Source organism: Pinus tabuliformis, chromosome 1_2 (assembly GCF_031772625.1).
Source record: "Pinus tabuliformis cultivar Carrire ecotype Pingquan chromosome 1_2, CPIR1, whole genome shotgun sequence".
Taxonomy (NCBI): Eukaryota; Viridiplantae; Streptophyta; class Pinopsida; order Pinales; family Pinaceae; genus Pinus; species Pinus tabuliformis.
The window spans coordinates 837,842,509-837,856,156 of record NC_142298.1 but is presented as its reverse complement, the minus strand read 5'-3'; the positions used below and the strand labels follow the sequence as shown (position 1 = coordinate 837,856,156).

Below are 13,648 nucleotides of genomic sequence, written 5' to 3'. Positions count from 1 at the left end.
TCAAACATATATGATTGAAGGAAATTGGCATGGTGAATAATACACATGAATAACTTGTAAAATCCTTGAAATAATGATATGATTTCCAACAAAGGGGAAATCATTGTAATGACAACAGTTACGTTCGACTAAAACTTGTCAATGCACCAATCCCATATTACATAAGGTGGAAGACCATCCACAAAGGAGATGCACAAATAATGAATAATATCCATCCTTTGCGTCTTCCTCCAAGGCCGTTCAAACAAAGGGCCTCATAAAGTCTGATCGACCAAAATTCATATTTATACCCATTAACAACAACACGTGAAATCATGCAAAATGTGTCTAAAAACCTCACTAAATCATAATACCTTAAAACATCACTTGCATATTGACAGCAGCTAGCATTCCATTCATATCTACACATACATTGAGGATTTTTTTTTCACATTTCTTGAATAGATCCTATAATGAAAAATTAACAGACCTAGGAAGAATCTCACGATGAATCCTTTGACATGTACATTACTTAGGATGTACAATACTCTAAAATCCAAAAAAAAAAAGAAATAATAAGAATCAGATATTAATATTTTTGAAAATATATATATATATATATATATATATATATATATAAAGTCATACTGATATTACATTTTTTGAGTAACCCATGTCTACACACTGTATATAATCTCAAAAGTGTTTATATGCATGCACACACATCCATACATATATTTCATATCAATTGGTTTTAATATATTTGACGTATACAAATGAGTATATACACTTTTAAAAGTTGCAGCTAATTAGGGACAGGTCCACAGGCTATAACTTGAGCAAGGCCATTTGCAGCTAATTAGGGACAGGTCCACAGGCTATAATTTGAGCAAGGCCATAGGTATTAGCGTAGTCTAAAGAGCCTACAAATTAGTCCAGAAAATAATGGAAATTTCGGCAAAATTATATTAAAATCAGGCAGAATTTTTTGAAAGTCTGGGTTAACGCTATCAAACTTCAGGATTTTGGGTGCCCTAGAGGTTCTTGATGGTATTGAATCCATTTCCACCATAAAAAAGAACGATTCAAACGATCCAGGATTCTGATTTTTTGAATATTTTTTAACCAGATTCCAGCAAGAAATGTAAAAGCATTTTTTTAGATGGGCAACTCTTTCATAAGTGTATCATCCCTTAACCTATATCTGGTAAAACTTCTCTTTTGTAAGACTAAGCATGCATAGAATGAGTAAATTAAGAAATTGAAGCGTTTTACTCCCAATAAGGCCTTTGACAGGCTTATTTATATGCTGCATAGAATGAGTAAATTAAGAAATTGATGCGTTTTACTTTCAAGAAGGCCTTTGACAGGCTTATTCATATGCTGCATAGAGTAAGTTAACAAGTTGATGCGTTTTACTTCCAAGGAGGCCTTTGACAGGCTTATTTATATGCTGTCACAATAACTAGAAGGCCTTTGACATGCTTATTTAAATAATGTTGTCATTAATTATATATATATAAGGCAGAAATTATCAATACATTATGTAGCCACCATACCTGAATAACAATAAATATGAATATCACTCTAATCAGAGCAACCAGGCATGAATGCCCATTTAGCGCTGAATGATGTTTTCACGCAAATAACACCAAAAAGTGCAAGCAAACGTTTTTCAAGCCTCAATCGATGTGAAATACACTCATCTCATTTTTGACAATCCCTTACAATAAAACACAAAGAAACTGACTTCCACCATCCTCAATTTAATCTATGATCCTTTCCAGTTTTATATGGAACTCTTGAACCAATCGAAAGCCAAAGAGTTAATGGCAGTTCAAACATAAGAGGTCAAAGATGGTTGCAGTTTTATAGATAATTATTGAACCAATCAAAAGCCAAAGAGGTAATGGCAGTTCAAACTTAAGAGGTTACAGATGACCTCAATATCTACATATCACAAGATCAAAGGGACCAACAATGTTGAGGGTATGTTTGCATTTCTCTGGCCAACGCACAAGTCAATTCCTCTGCATTTTCATCCTGACCCCCAGCAAAATTGTAAACTCTGAAAGACAATTGAAAAGTCCTCCATAGCGTCTGCAAGCATCTTCGCAAGCGATTGCCATCATTTTCAGCGTTCATGTCACCAACTCTTCTACATGGCTCTGCTTTGGTTGTCTTGCTCTCCTGTGGAAAGAAAAGTACAAAACCATCACTTATCAAGATTTATGGCCTAGTAAAAATTTTCAAACTGAATCAGAAAGCTTCTTAACGGACTGTAATTGACCTTGTCAGATAAATAACTGATTTATAAACAAGATTAGATATCCTTCACTGACCTCCAATGCCAAAGCTATACAGCGAGAAGAAACGTCAACCATTGATTCCTTGATGCGAATAAGTACATTGAAATCAAAGAAGATCTTATTTCTCTCAAAGAGTTTTGACTCTTCATCTTTAATCCACTCCAATGCCTCCACCTCCATCTTGATTTGCATAAAATTTTAACTCTATAAATATTTGGACTACTAAGTTTGACAATTATATACAATAATGATGTAAGAAAGTGAAAGTAGAGAATTCCTGAAATCAAGCATTCATAGTAACAAGATAACATTACACATTTATGCATTCAGTCTAGACCTCCCAAGTCGAGAATACGGGTTTTAATAAGCATAGGGTTTTGTTTGAGCCCTGAGCTTCACCAGAATCAAAACATAGATAAATGCTATGTAGCAGTGGTCAATATTCTTCAAATAGGAATTCTGTCAAATGAGCCAAGGGAAATATTGGTACTTTGCTTCATGCAGGTTGTCAGCTCCTTTACAATTAGGCATAGTTCAATTCAATTTAGTAATATTTTGACTTATCAGATTGTAGTGCAGACATGCAAAGTCATGGATCTGTTGATTGTTGAATTTAGCTTGATTTAATGGTGTGAAATGGCCTGAAGAAAAGTGGAATATTCACTTTATCCCATCCAAGTAACACATGACCTCAAGCATATTGTTCCCTAAGTTTGATGCCTACATAAAGCCTTGTTAGGGTTGAAACCTGAGTTTTCTGGTTGTTTTAACCAGCTTCTTGTAGTAACAATATACTAAGATTTACAAATAGCAAAAATGAAATTTGCTTCATTTACCTTGTCAAAATAGCTCGTGACCTTATCAAGCTGCCGAGACAATGGAGGTGCAACCTGCCAGGTATTAAGATGATTGACTATAGCACTTAATTTTGAATGAAGTGTTGATGTAGCCCGAATTACTTCCAGCTTTTTGGTTGGGAAACCTTCAAACTTCGCCAAAACCTATGCATCAGTAAACATGGTCAATAATATTCACAAGGCAGGCAAATTTAGAAAGAGGCTGAAAGCTTAAATTGTCACTTTAGACTCTGAAATGTTGTTTTACTGTTCAAACCAGCACTATCTATTCATTCAATCTGCTACACCTGGGTTTCGTCTGTCAGCTCCTCAAGATGAAGTTCAACATAACGATGAAACTTCAACAATTCGTCCATATTTCTTGTTTCAAAGCACTCAATAGCATGCTTCATCTCCATAATTGGGGTGGCAAAGCGCTGTACATCTTCTTGTATCTTCTGAAAATATGATGACCTGCACCGGAAACAGAAACCCGATATCAAGCCAAGATTTCCATGCTGAAACATGCATGTCAGCAAATCTAAAACTCATTTCACTCTGGGATTCTGTTTGCGATTGGTTTTTATTGATCAAAGTATGTCTGCTTAATGAGCAGCAAAATATATTCATGTGTGTGGGGGGGAGGTGTAAAATTATTCCTAAGATAAGGGAACAAAAATGCCAAAGGAACAAAGTTGACCTTCTAGTTATTTCTGCAAGGGCTTCAGCCATGCCTTGGGAGCTGTTATTGCTGCCACCAGAAATCAATTTTCTGCGAGCTTGTGATGATTTGCATGTTTGGCCAGCTCCCTCCACTTTACCTTTCAAAAGTCTATAGAGGTTACCTATTTGACTTGATCTCTTCAACTTTGAATTTGATCTCCTTGGGCGCAAAGCTTTGATGGAATTCAAAGGTGGTGGAGGTGGGGGCGGAGGCGTGGCTAGCACCATGGGTGGAGGCACAGGAAGAGGTCTAGCTGGCATCACAGGTAGAGATGGAGGTGGAGGTGGAGGTGTGGTCAGCACCATGGGTGGAACCACAGGAAGAGGTCTAGATGGCACCATGGGTGGAGGTGGAGGTGGAGGAGGAAGAGGAAGAGTTGACACCATGGATGGAGGTGGAGGTGGAGGAGGAGGAGGAGGAGGAAGAGGAAGAGTAGACACCATGGATGGAGGTGGAGGTGGAGGTGGAGGAGGAAGAGGAGGAAGAGGTAGAGTTGACACGTTGGGTGGAGGTGGAAAGATCAGATTTGAAGTTGTATTGTGATTGGACTTGACACATCCATTATTCTTGGAGTTTTCAACAGCAGATTGGCACTCGAAATTCTCACTTGTAGACAAGTTAATATCATTCATCCCCTTTTCAGGATTGCTGGGTTGATCTCTTGCAAGAGGAAGTGTATCAATGTTGGCAGGAAGGTCCATGAAAGAAACTGGATGCGAGTTACCAGAAATCAGAATTTCGGGAAGATGAAGAAAAGGTGGAGTGAAAACATTTACAAAAGTACCAGGCTTCACTGATTTTTGGGTGCTCTCTGGCAAAACTGATGTGGGGGTAAGTGGATCTTCACTATAAGCCTTGCTTTCTAGATTTAAATCATACCAAGAATCCTCACTTTCCAAAAGTTGCGAAGATTCTGAAAATTCTGAAATCGCATATGATGCCTCACTCTGGCATTCATCATCCTCGTCCATCTCAAGTACATGCCTTGCCCTCCTACTTATATCATCCAGCTTCTCAAAAATCTTTTGACCTGCACACCAAAGTCGATAAATTTTGCTTGGTACAGTTCTTTTCCACAGTGGAAAAAGTAAATCCTAAACATAACTTAAAAATAACTTTTCACTAGTGTGGGATATGTGATCATTCAATCTTCGAACTATGGGGATGAGACACATTTTAGGTACTAGGGTTTGGTAATGATGTGAAGGTCAGACCAGTACAGAGCTAGGAAACAGGGATAGGTGGGAGGAGGATGACAGCCATCAATGCAGAGCCAACTAATTCATAGTGTAGTTGATGGCATGATTTTAAACTCATTCCCACCTCGGGCAGCATTTATGGATGTAACAAGGTCTTTGGTTAAAATGACCTACCCCAGCAACAAAGGCAAGTGGAAAATTGAATGTGCAAGGGTGATGGGATTCCATGGTGGTGATGGTTACCTCTTTAAGTTTGGCTCCCTTGGCAGAACTATGAATTTTTTTATTAGTTTCCTGGCTCTGAATTCTCAATATTGTGGCTCATCCCTCCATAGTTTCGGGATTCACGATACCTATCCGCAATTGGATGAGATTAGGTTTTGTTGTTAGTGAAGGTTTCTATTTGATTTTCTCTTTGCGTGGGTGAACACTTGCTGGGTCCTCTTCCCCCTGTCATTGGGTCTATCCTCTGCCCTTAGTCAGTGCTCCCCTACTGTCACTCCTGTTTCACTCCCACATACTAAGATGTTGAACTTTAACAATGAATTGGGCTTGGAATCTAAAATAAGCGAGCTCAGGAAGGGGCCTAGGAAAAATGCTACAAGATCTGGGCTATAGTCTACAGAAGCCTCCTCAGTGCATTTAGGTCCAGAAGGATACAATGAGGGCAGCCTCCGAATACCCCAACATTTCTCTGCTAAAGTAAACGAAGAGATTGCCCATAAGAAAAACTCCAAAACTAGATTTTCAAGAACTAGGGACACCAAAATCTTCAGGCTCACTGAACTCTGTTGGCTAAATAAAGCCTTTATCACCCAGGTAGTGGAGAAAAGAGGGCAGCAACAGTAGGCTATCCTTCATAAACTGAATCTCATGGAAAAGAAGTTTGAGGCAGTCTACAGAGCTGTTTTGAAATTGACATCATCATGTCCAACCCTTGGGACAGTGAGAACGACCCTCTGCCACCAGCTGAGCACACTCTAGGTTCGGAAAGCACCCCCAGGCCCCTCCAAACCTATTCTCACGTTGCAGATCCTGATGCACAGTGAGGCACTTAGAGCTGGGAGAAGCAGACATACAGCCTTATGGGCTGGCCAAACAGGTTCTTTTTGTTTTGGAAACTGTCCTGAGATGAACTGAAATCCTTCTTTGGGTTTTGCTTTTTATCTTTTATGTTGCTATCAGAAGCCATATAGGATTAATTGTTTTGAAGAACATGAAAGTAAAAATCTTTGTCTGGATATTCAGCAAGAGAAGCACTGACTTCTTGAATTACTGTGGTTCTGGTTTCCCAAGCGGAGACAAAGAGGCAATCCTGTATCTATCTCTTTTGTATTATTTTAATATAAAGACTAGCTAGCTTACAAAGAAAAAATATTCACTTAGAGTGTCAAAAAGACAGATCCTGGGGATTTGGGACCAGCAGCTTACTTAGTTGTTCCAGATTGGAAGCACCATCAGATGGATTTCGATTGCAGCGTTGACTTCTGACGTTCTTAGAATCAGTTCTCTTCAGAGAAGTGGGTGCGCTAGGCACCGAACATTGTTCCTGTCCCTCAAAACCTGCATCATTTGCTCTCTTTTCTTCAACAGAGGTACCGGCCTTACAAGCAAATGAGTCTATGACGCTGTCTTCCGTAGCTAGAAGTGTCTCATAAATTTGTTCCAATCTCTGCATGTCATCAGGACGTTTGAAAATGATAGACTTACAATGCTAAAGAACAACGTTCAATCAAAATCTAGTATCAAGATAAAGAAGAACATACAGACCTGGAAAATAGGCTTCTGATCTCCCTCTGAGGACCCAAATGAGAATGTTGAAGGTAATTTCTCTGGAGACAACCTTTGAAGTGCTTCCATGGTACTGGATAATAACTACAATAAACATATTAACAGACGCAGTAATAAAAATCAATATAAGCATATCAGAAACTAGTTACAACTCTTCTAATCAAGATGAAAAGTCAAAATTACAGTATAGTGACAATTTCTCAATCTAAATCCAAGCAACCATAGCTCCAAAATATCTAGAGACAAATGCTAAGATATTCTCCCGTTTGACACAGGACAGCACTGATATACCTCATCTAAATCTGCTGATGCATTGCAAGGTGGAAGCTCTAAGGCCTCTCGTAATCTGAACACGCGTTTACGGAGCTCGGTAATCACATGAAATCCTCCAACCCAACCATAACCACCAACTCTTTTACTATCCAATCTCTGTAGTCGGCAAAAGTTCATGCTTTGCCTGACGTGCAGTGGCAATTCCCCTGCGGCTATTGCCTGCAAGAAATAGAAACTATGGTAGCAGAACAGAGGAAAGAAGCATATAGTTCCATTGCGCAAACAATTCTTTCGAATGCATAGTGCAAAAGAAATGATACAGTAAAAATATACAAGCCTAAAGTAACAGATAACTGCATCCAAGGCTTTTCCTAGAATAGCACAGAATATAAGCAACAGATAACTGTCTCTGGGCTCGTTGTCCTTCAAATAGTGGTAAAATAATAAGAGATTTAACATTGCGCAACTGCTCATGATCGACATGTTTCACTTCATTTTAACAGATTGCAAAGAAGCAGAAAACAAACCCATATCCAGAAGATCTGCGGAGATCTTTAAAAACAAGGGAAAATATTGGAATACAGGTAATGGGGAAACCATCTCCAAAAATAATCTATGACATAAAGATAGGCAGAGTACTGGTTGATGCAGGATCTCTCAAGCAACAGAGAGAACAAGAAGGCCTAATATGCATGGAGGTACAGTTGAACCTCCAGGTTCGCCACCTCAAAATCCAAAAAAACGCACAGGTTGGCAAGAGTTCAAATCTTGATGCGGGCATACTGAGCTCCTCGATGATGTGAGCAGGGTGGCACACACCATAAAATTCAGGTAGATGATTTGAACTAAAATAAATAAGAACAGGGATTAGGATAATTTTTCTCCTTAAACAAAATTTGCTAGGACAGCAGAATCAAGGCAGCCCAAATTTAAATTTAAATATACACAGATCATGATGCATAGAAACAAGTACGCCACAGATCGACATTAGCAGTTATCAGAAATCCGAATGGAAACCGAGCATGAAGCTTATCAGTCATAGAAACCCTAAAGCTGAATTGATCTAGGACCTCTGTCAAAACCCCAATTCAGAACCACTCAAATGACATTGTACGTGGATTGACAATGATGAGTTACCTGCAGGGCATTGGTGCGCAAGCGTTCTCGCAGCGTTTTTTCGCTCTGTAAAGCCATCCTCGTACGGACTGACTTTTCCATTGCGTTCTCACCAAATTCAATTTAAATTCCGAACTTCAGATACCACAAGCATTTCCCCGCTGATAGAAACAGCAGACAACACAGACCTGCCTTGTCGTAGATTCGATCCAATGCAGCAGATATGGTTCTGAGAAGCTCCTCGAGCCTTTTCTCCCGATCTTCCTCCAATCTCCTGTCAAACGAAAGAACACCAAGAGACCGGAGGAGATGTCTATAAAAATGAAAAATGTGTGTATATATATGATGACCTGTCAAAAAGCTAGAAGGTCCGCATGCTGGTCATCAACAGTGAGTGCATTTATGTCAGAGAGCTTCGGAGGGGATTCACTGCTCCCTGTCTCACAACTAACAAAACAAACTTCTCCATTTCATATGCTTAAAATTCTTCCTGAAAATAATGAAAGAAACTCTGAGAGTGAGAATTGTGAGAGCTTCTAATGTTAACGGTATTTGGGGTTTTTCATGCCTTCGAAACAGTCATATTCTTTACCGATCGGGCAGAGTCAATAAATACGCTCTATATTAACTGTAACTGAGGCTGGAAAACCATGGAAAACCATGGAAAACCGTATTTTGAAATGGAATTGGGTTCCGAAATTTCGCGGAACCACGATTAGTAAAAAGTGTTTGAAAACCCGCGGATTGAGCAGAAAATGGCGTCAATTAGTTCGGTTTCACCGTTGGGTTCTGCCTGTCAAGGAGCGTAGGATTTTTGAACATACGGATTTCTTTATGGTTTTTTGAAATTGAAAGCTGCACGAGAGTGGAACGTTGAAAAAGGGACAAAAGGACCCGCGTTAAAAGTAATGGTTCAGATCCTTCGATATTTCAGGCGAGTATCTGGATGTTTTTGTTTTGACAGGATCCAAAGGCTGATCAGCATTTTCTCCATTAAGCACTTTTCAATCTGTTAATCAGATATTTTGGGCGAGTTTCTGGGTGTTTTTATTTTTACAAGATCCAAATATGACTTCACTATTTTCTCCATTAAACACTTTTCAAAGGTTTAAAGTCGCTCAACACGTTTTCTATGAAATTTGAATATGAACAAGTAACAATGTTATTTACGAAATTTGAAAATGACTAAGTAGAAAATTTGGCTAGGATTTTTGTAAATCTAAATTATAGTTGTTAAACTTCGAAATTTTAAGTGTCTTAAATGTTTTTTGATGGTGTTAAATCTATTTCCATCATTAAACACACAATTCAAATACTGTCTCTACAAGATTTTTTGAAATTTGTTTGCCCAAATTCTAACCACTTTGAACTATCCAGGGAATTCCTCCACGTCCTTAAATGACTCCGTAAAAATGTATAAATTTTACAAAAAAATTAGATGGAAGACATTATCACAGAAATCATTTAAGAGAATTACTCATCATGAGATCAAATTAATATCTTAAAATATGTTTAAGTAGGATCATCACAAAATATTTAAGATGGATGGAGTTATGTTAAAATTTTCAGTTGGTGTAAAAGTTGCAGTTGTAAGGATTGAGTTATTTTAAAATTTTTATTTGGTGTAAAAATTTAAAGGCAAATTAACAAAGAAGCTATTTATTATTATTTTAATGATTTTTGTTTTTTCATTAGATTAGTTTTATTATTATAGTTTTATTTTAAATAAAAATTTATAAAAGCATCAAATTATTTAAAATGTAAGTATTATGTTATATCAATTTTGTCTTGTCAATTGGGAGTAAGTGGGGTGGTTGGGAAGGTGGGGTAGCTGAATAAATGTTAATTATTCTCTCCACCTAAATTCAAGTCATGCATGTGGCATGTAAACTTATAACATGTATATAATTGTAATTATCTCTAAGTATTGATGTTTGAGAGTACTTAGAAGAGAATACCTTCAAGTAAAACATGTATATTTCTTGATGTTTAAGAGTACTTAGAAGAAAATACTTTGAAGTAAAACATGCATATTCTTCATATATAATATGAAGATATTATTCATTAGAAAATATATTAATGTTAAAATAAATCTGTCTTTTGAAAAGAATCATAATGTGCATATTATATTTAAATAATAATAATTCATATTAGTAACCATAATATTTTTATAATTAAAAATAACTATATATATAGATATGAAATATATATAAAATAAACATAATAAGTATAAATTAATATCCATTTTATCATATAAAATGAAATAATAATTGATATTAGTAATTATTATTTTTAATAACTTTATATTTAAATTTAATCAATAAATATATAAAAACTTAACACTTACAATAATTTTTTTTTTTAACTTTTCTCTATATATAATTAATATTATGCATATTGCATTAAAAAATTAAATTATAAAAATTATAAAACACTTAAAAAAGAGATTATAAAACATGTGAACGGAGTGAGGGAGAGAAATTTACATTACTTCATTTTAATTGAAGATCTACCAAGTGTAGATAGGGATAATTTCTCTTAACACTTTGGTAGATTCAGAGTTGAGATAGATCTATATTGATGTTACATAACATCTCCCCAATAATAAAGTCTATTTAGTTATTAACTAACAATTTTATAATAGCATAACATAACTAAATATTTATTATTTTTATTATTACAAACTAACTAGGTAGACTTTTTTTCGAGAACAAACTCATAATAAAAAACAAATCTTTGTTGTTATAATTATTCACATATTTTGAAATTATCAATCTTTTCCATTTTTTTTTGTAAGCTTGGTGGGACTACATCTTTATTGTGTCCAATATATCACCCCGATCAGGGCCGAGAATTGAAGGTGACTTTACATCAAGAAGTGCCTTAACATAGCACTTGATCACCGTGCCTGGAAAATCTTTTCCATTTTTAGTTGTAACTCAAAAGCCTAAATTAAGTTTACATTGAACTCACTTGTTTTTTTTATGATGATGATGGTGGTTAATGTCCACTAAAACAAAAATGGTACCTTGAGAAAATAAGATATTATTATGTAATTCTTTAACATTTTATTTATATGTTAGAAAATCACATCATCATAGTTTTATTGACTTAAGAAGTTAAGAAAGTTGGTAGTGTGTCAAATATTTTGAAATTTAGATTTAATGTGATTATAAGTTGGACAATCTAAAAAAATGCTTTTCATCTTCAACTCTCTTAGTTTGATAAATGTGACACTATTTCATCAAGGTGTTTTGGGAATTGATCATTGCCCACTTTCACTATGAAACTAGTGAGAATTTGTTCTTATTTTAACAATGTTTATTTCTTTCTTTATAATAGTCAAGGTAGAGAAATATTTTTTTATTTTTAAAATTTGGGTTAATCAACTCCTTATAATATCTTGGTTTATTTTTTCCCTCTAACTCTGTATCACCCCACCATTTCTAATTAAATTTTAATATTTATCCTTATTTTACAAAATTATATCTAGCCAAGCCTAGACATCTTTATGCTACACCCACTTGAGTAGAAGGTAGCGGCTTTGGGTATAGTTAGAAGCAATTTTAGGAAATCCCTTGTCTTCTAAATTGTTTAACTTCCTCTACATAAGATATCTACTCATAAATATCCTTTCAATGAAGAGGATACCATAGGGTATATTTCTTGTAATCTTGAGATTATAGGTTATAAATTACTTTTGCATTTATTCTATCTTCCTTCACGATTCTTTGGAGATAGTGCAATCTCAAACTTCACATTATATAAAATAATAGGAGCTATAAGAGTTTCAAAAACGGATTTTTTTTCCTTTACATATTCAACGATCTACTAAGTTACAATTGTTTCAAGCCCATAATAAGTTGAATTTACCTTAAACTAACTTGTAGTCTTGTTAAAGTAAATATTTGTTATTATTACTAGTAAATTGAGGTAAAATTAATAATGGTTTTTTGTTTTTAATTCTAATTCAAAAACATAAATTTAAAAGTATCTTAAACTATATTTGTATTTTTAATTTCAAAATTTATTTGTATTTTTAATATTTTTTAATATTATGTTATCTAACCCAATATTTCTCCCATAGTAAATTATATAGTATTTCTTAATCTCAATCATTATTAATAATTAAAATTTAAACATAATCATTATTAATGATTAAAATTTAGACATAATTAATCCACATGCAAATCATCCAAATGAATAAAGTAACTAAAATGTAATTTGGTTGATGAATTGAACAAAATTTAACCATGCACAATAGAGTTAAGATTTTTTCAAGAACTGCCATGCCAGTTAGATAATGACGATGTTTGAAACTTGAAAATCAAACTTACCAATACAAAATAGCGATAGATATAATGTATGTAACTTGGCACGTGAAAATTCAGTCTATTTAAGTGAAATTATTGCAAGGATGGAAAATAAAAAAGGAAAGGGCATGAACATAGGGAAGGAAGCAGAAATAATAAAATAGGACAAGCGAATGGAAACCACACTGCTAAGTACGAAAGTGGAGTGCCTATCAGCTCAAATTGGCAGAGTAACAATTATTATATCTATACATGTCTAACAAATACATGAGTTTAAAACGAAGATATAAAGACTCCAACAATAGATGCATAATGTACAAATTGCTCACCAATAAGGTTTTTAATACCTCGAGGCTCAGATCTTCTTTGTCAACTTAGTTGGATGGCTTGACTTAAACTAGCATAGATCTATTTTAAATACGGTTTTAACTACGGATCTAACATGAGCCGAGAGAGATCCAATTTCTTTAAGTGTAAATTTTTTTATGCTCAACATTATTTAAATATTTTGTATAGTTATTTATTTATTTTTATTTTTTTTAGATTTTTAGATTTTTTTATTTTGACCGACATGAGCAAAATTTCAACTTTGATGATGGACAGACATCATTACACGCATTACACATCATATTGGGCTATAGAATGAGCCTCTCGGCTCAACTAGGTAACAACAATAGATAATTTAATAATCATAAATGATTAGGAGCCTACTTTAGTTTTAAGTTTTGTTAATGCTAACAAAGTGTTGTAAATTTCTAAGCATTTTCTTCAAAAAATATCCAAGACATCATTACACCCATTACACATCATATTGGGCTATAGAATGAGCCTCTCGGCTCAACTAGGTAACAACAATAGATAATTTAATAATCATAAATGATTAGGAGCCTACTTTAGTTTTAAGTTTTGTTAATGCTAACAAAGTGTTGTAAATTTCTAAGCATTTTCTTCAAAAAATATCCATACAGATACCATTGAAATCTACTAGAAGGAAGGAGGCATAAATAGCCTAGTAAAATTAGCATAGTTTTTGAAAATCTTGTTGCATTTTGCTATTTGAAAATTGGATGTATCACTGCTTTGCATTTGCACATACTTATTAATATAA

At 34.9% G+C, this 13,648-nt stretch overlaps 1 protein-coding gene across 2 annotated transcripts; it reads right to left on the bottom strand.

Annotated features, from left to right (window-relative positions):
* Positions 1-1,535: 1,535 nt before the first annotated feature.
* LOC149208537 (uncharacterized) lies at positions 1,536-9,244 on the bottom strand. Of its 2 annotated transcripts, none has more exons than XM_089396104.1 (9): positions 8,249-9,244; positions 7,130-7,330; positions 6,818-6,922; positions 6,479-6,719; positions 3,825-4,878; positions 3,433-3,598; positions 3,125-3,289; positions 2,322-2,474; positions 1,536-2,169 (listed from the first exon to the last, which is right to left on the bottom strand). In XM_089396104.1, exons 1-9 carry the CDS (start codon positions 8,327-8,329, stop codon positions 1,945-1,947), a joined length of 2,391 nt encoding a protein of 796 aa, XP_089252230.1. In that variant the 5' UTR covers positions 8,330-9,244; the 3' UTR covers positions 1,536-1,944. The 2 variants fall into 2 exon arrangements, with proteins under 2 accessions (XP_089252230.1, XP_089252231.1); XM_089396105.1 differs by having other exon boundaries at positions 4,728-4,878; positions 8,249-9,241.
* Between the last annotated feature and the right edge of the window lie 4,404 nt (positions 9,245-13,648).

Excerpts from the sequence above, each read along its gene's own strand:
- LOC149208537 (XM_089396104.1), bottom strand. The coding sequence starts at position 8,329 with ATGGAAAAGTCAGTCCGTACGAGGATGGCTTTACAGAGCGAAAAAACG. Across the intron at positions 6,923-7,129 it reads CATCAGCAGATTTAGATGAG|TTATTATCCAGTACCATGGA; the intron begins GTATATCAGTGC and ends TGTTTATTGTAG. Across the intron at positions 2,170-2,321 it reads GTATAGCTTTGGCATTGGAG|GAGAGCAAGACAACCAAAGC; the intron begins GTCAGTGAAGGA and ends TTCTTTCCACAG.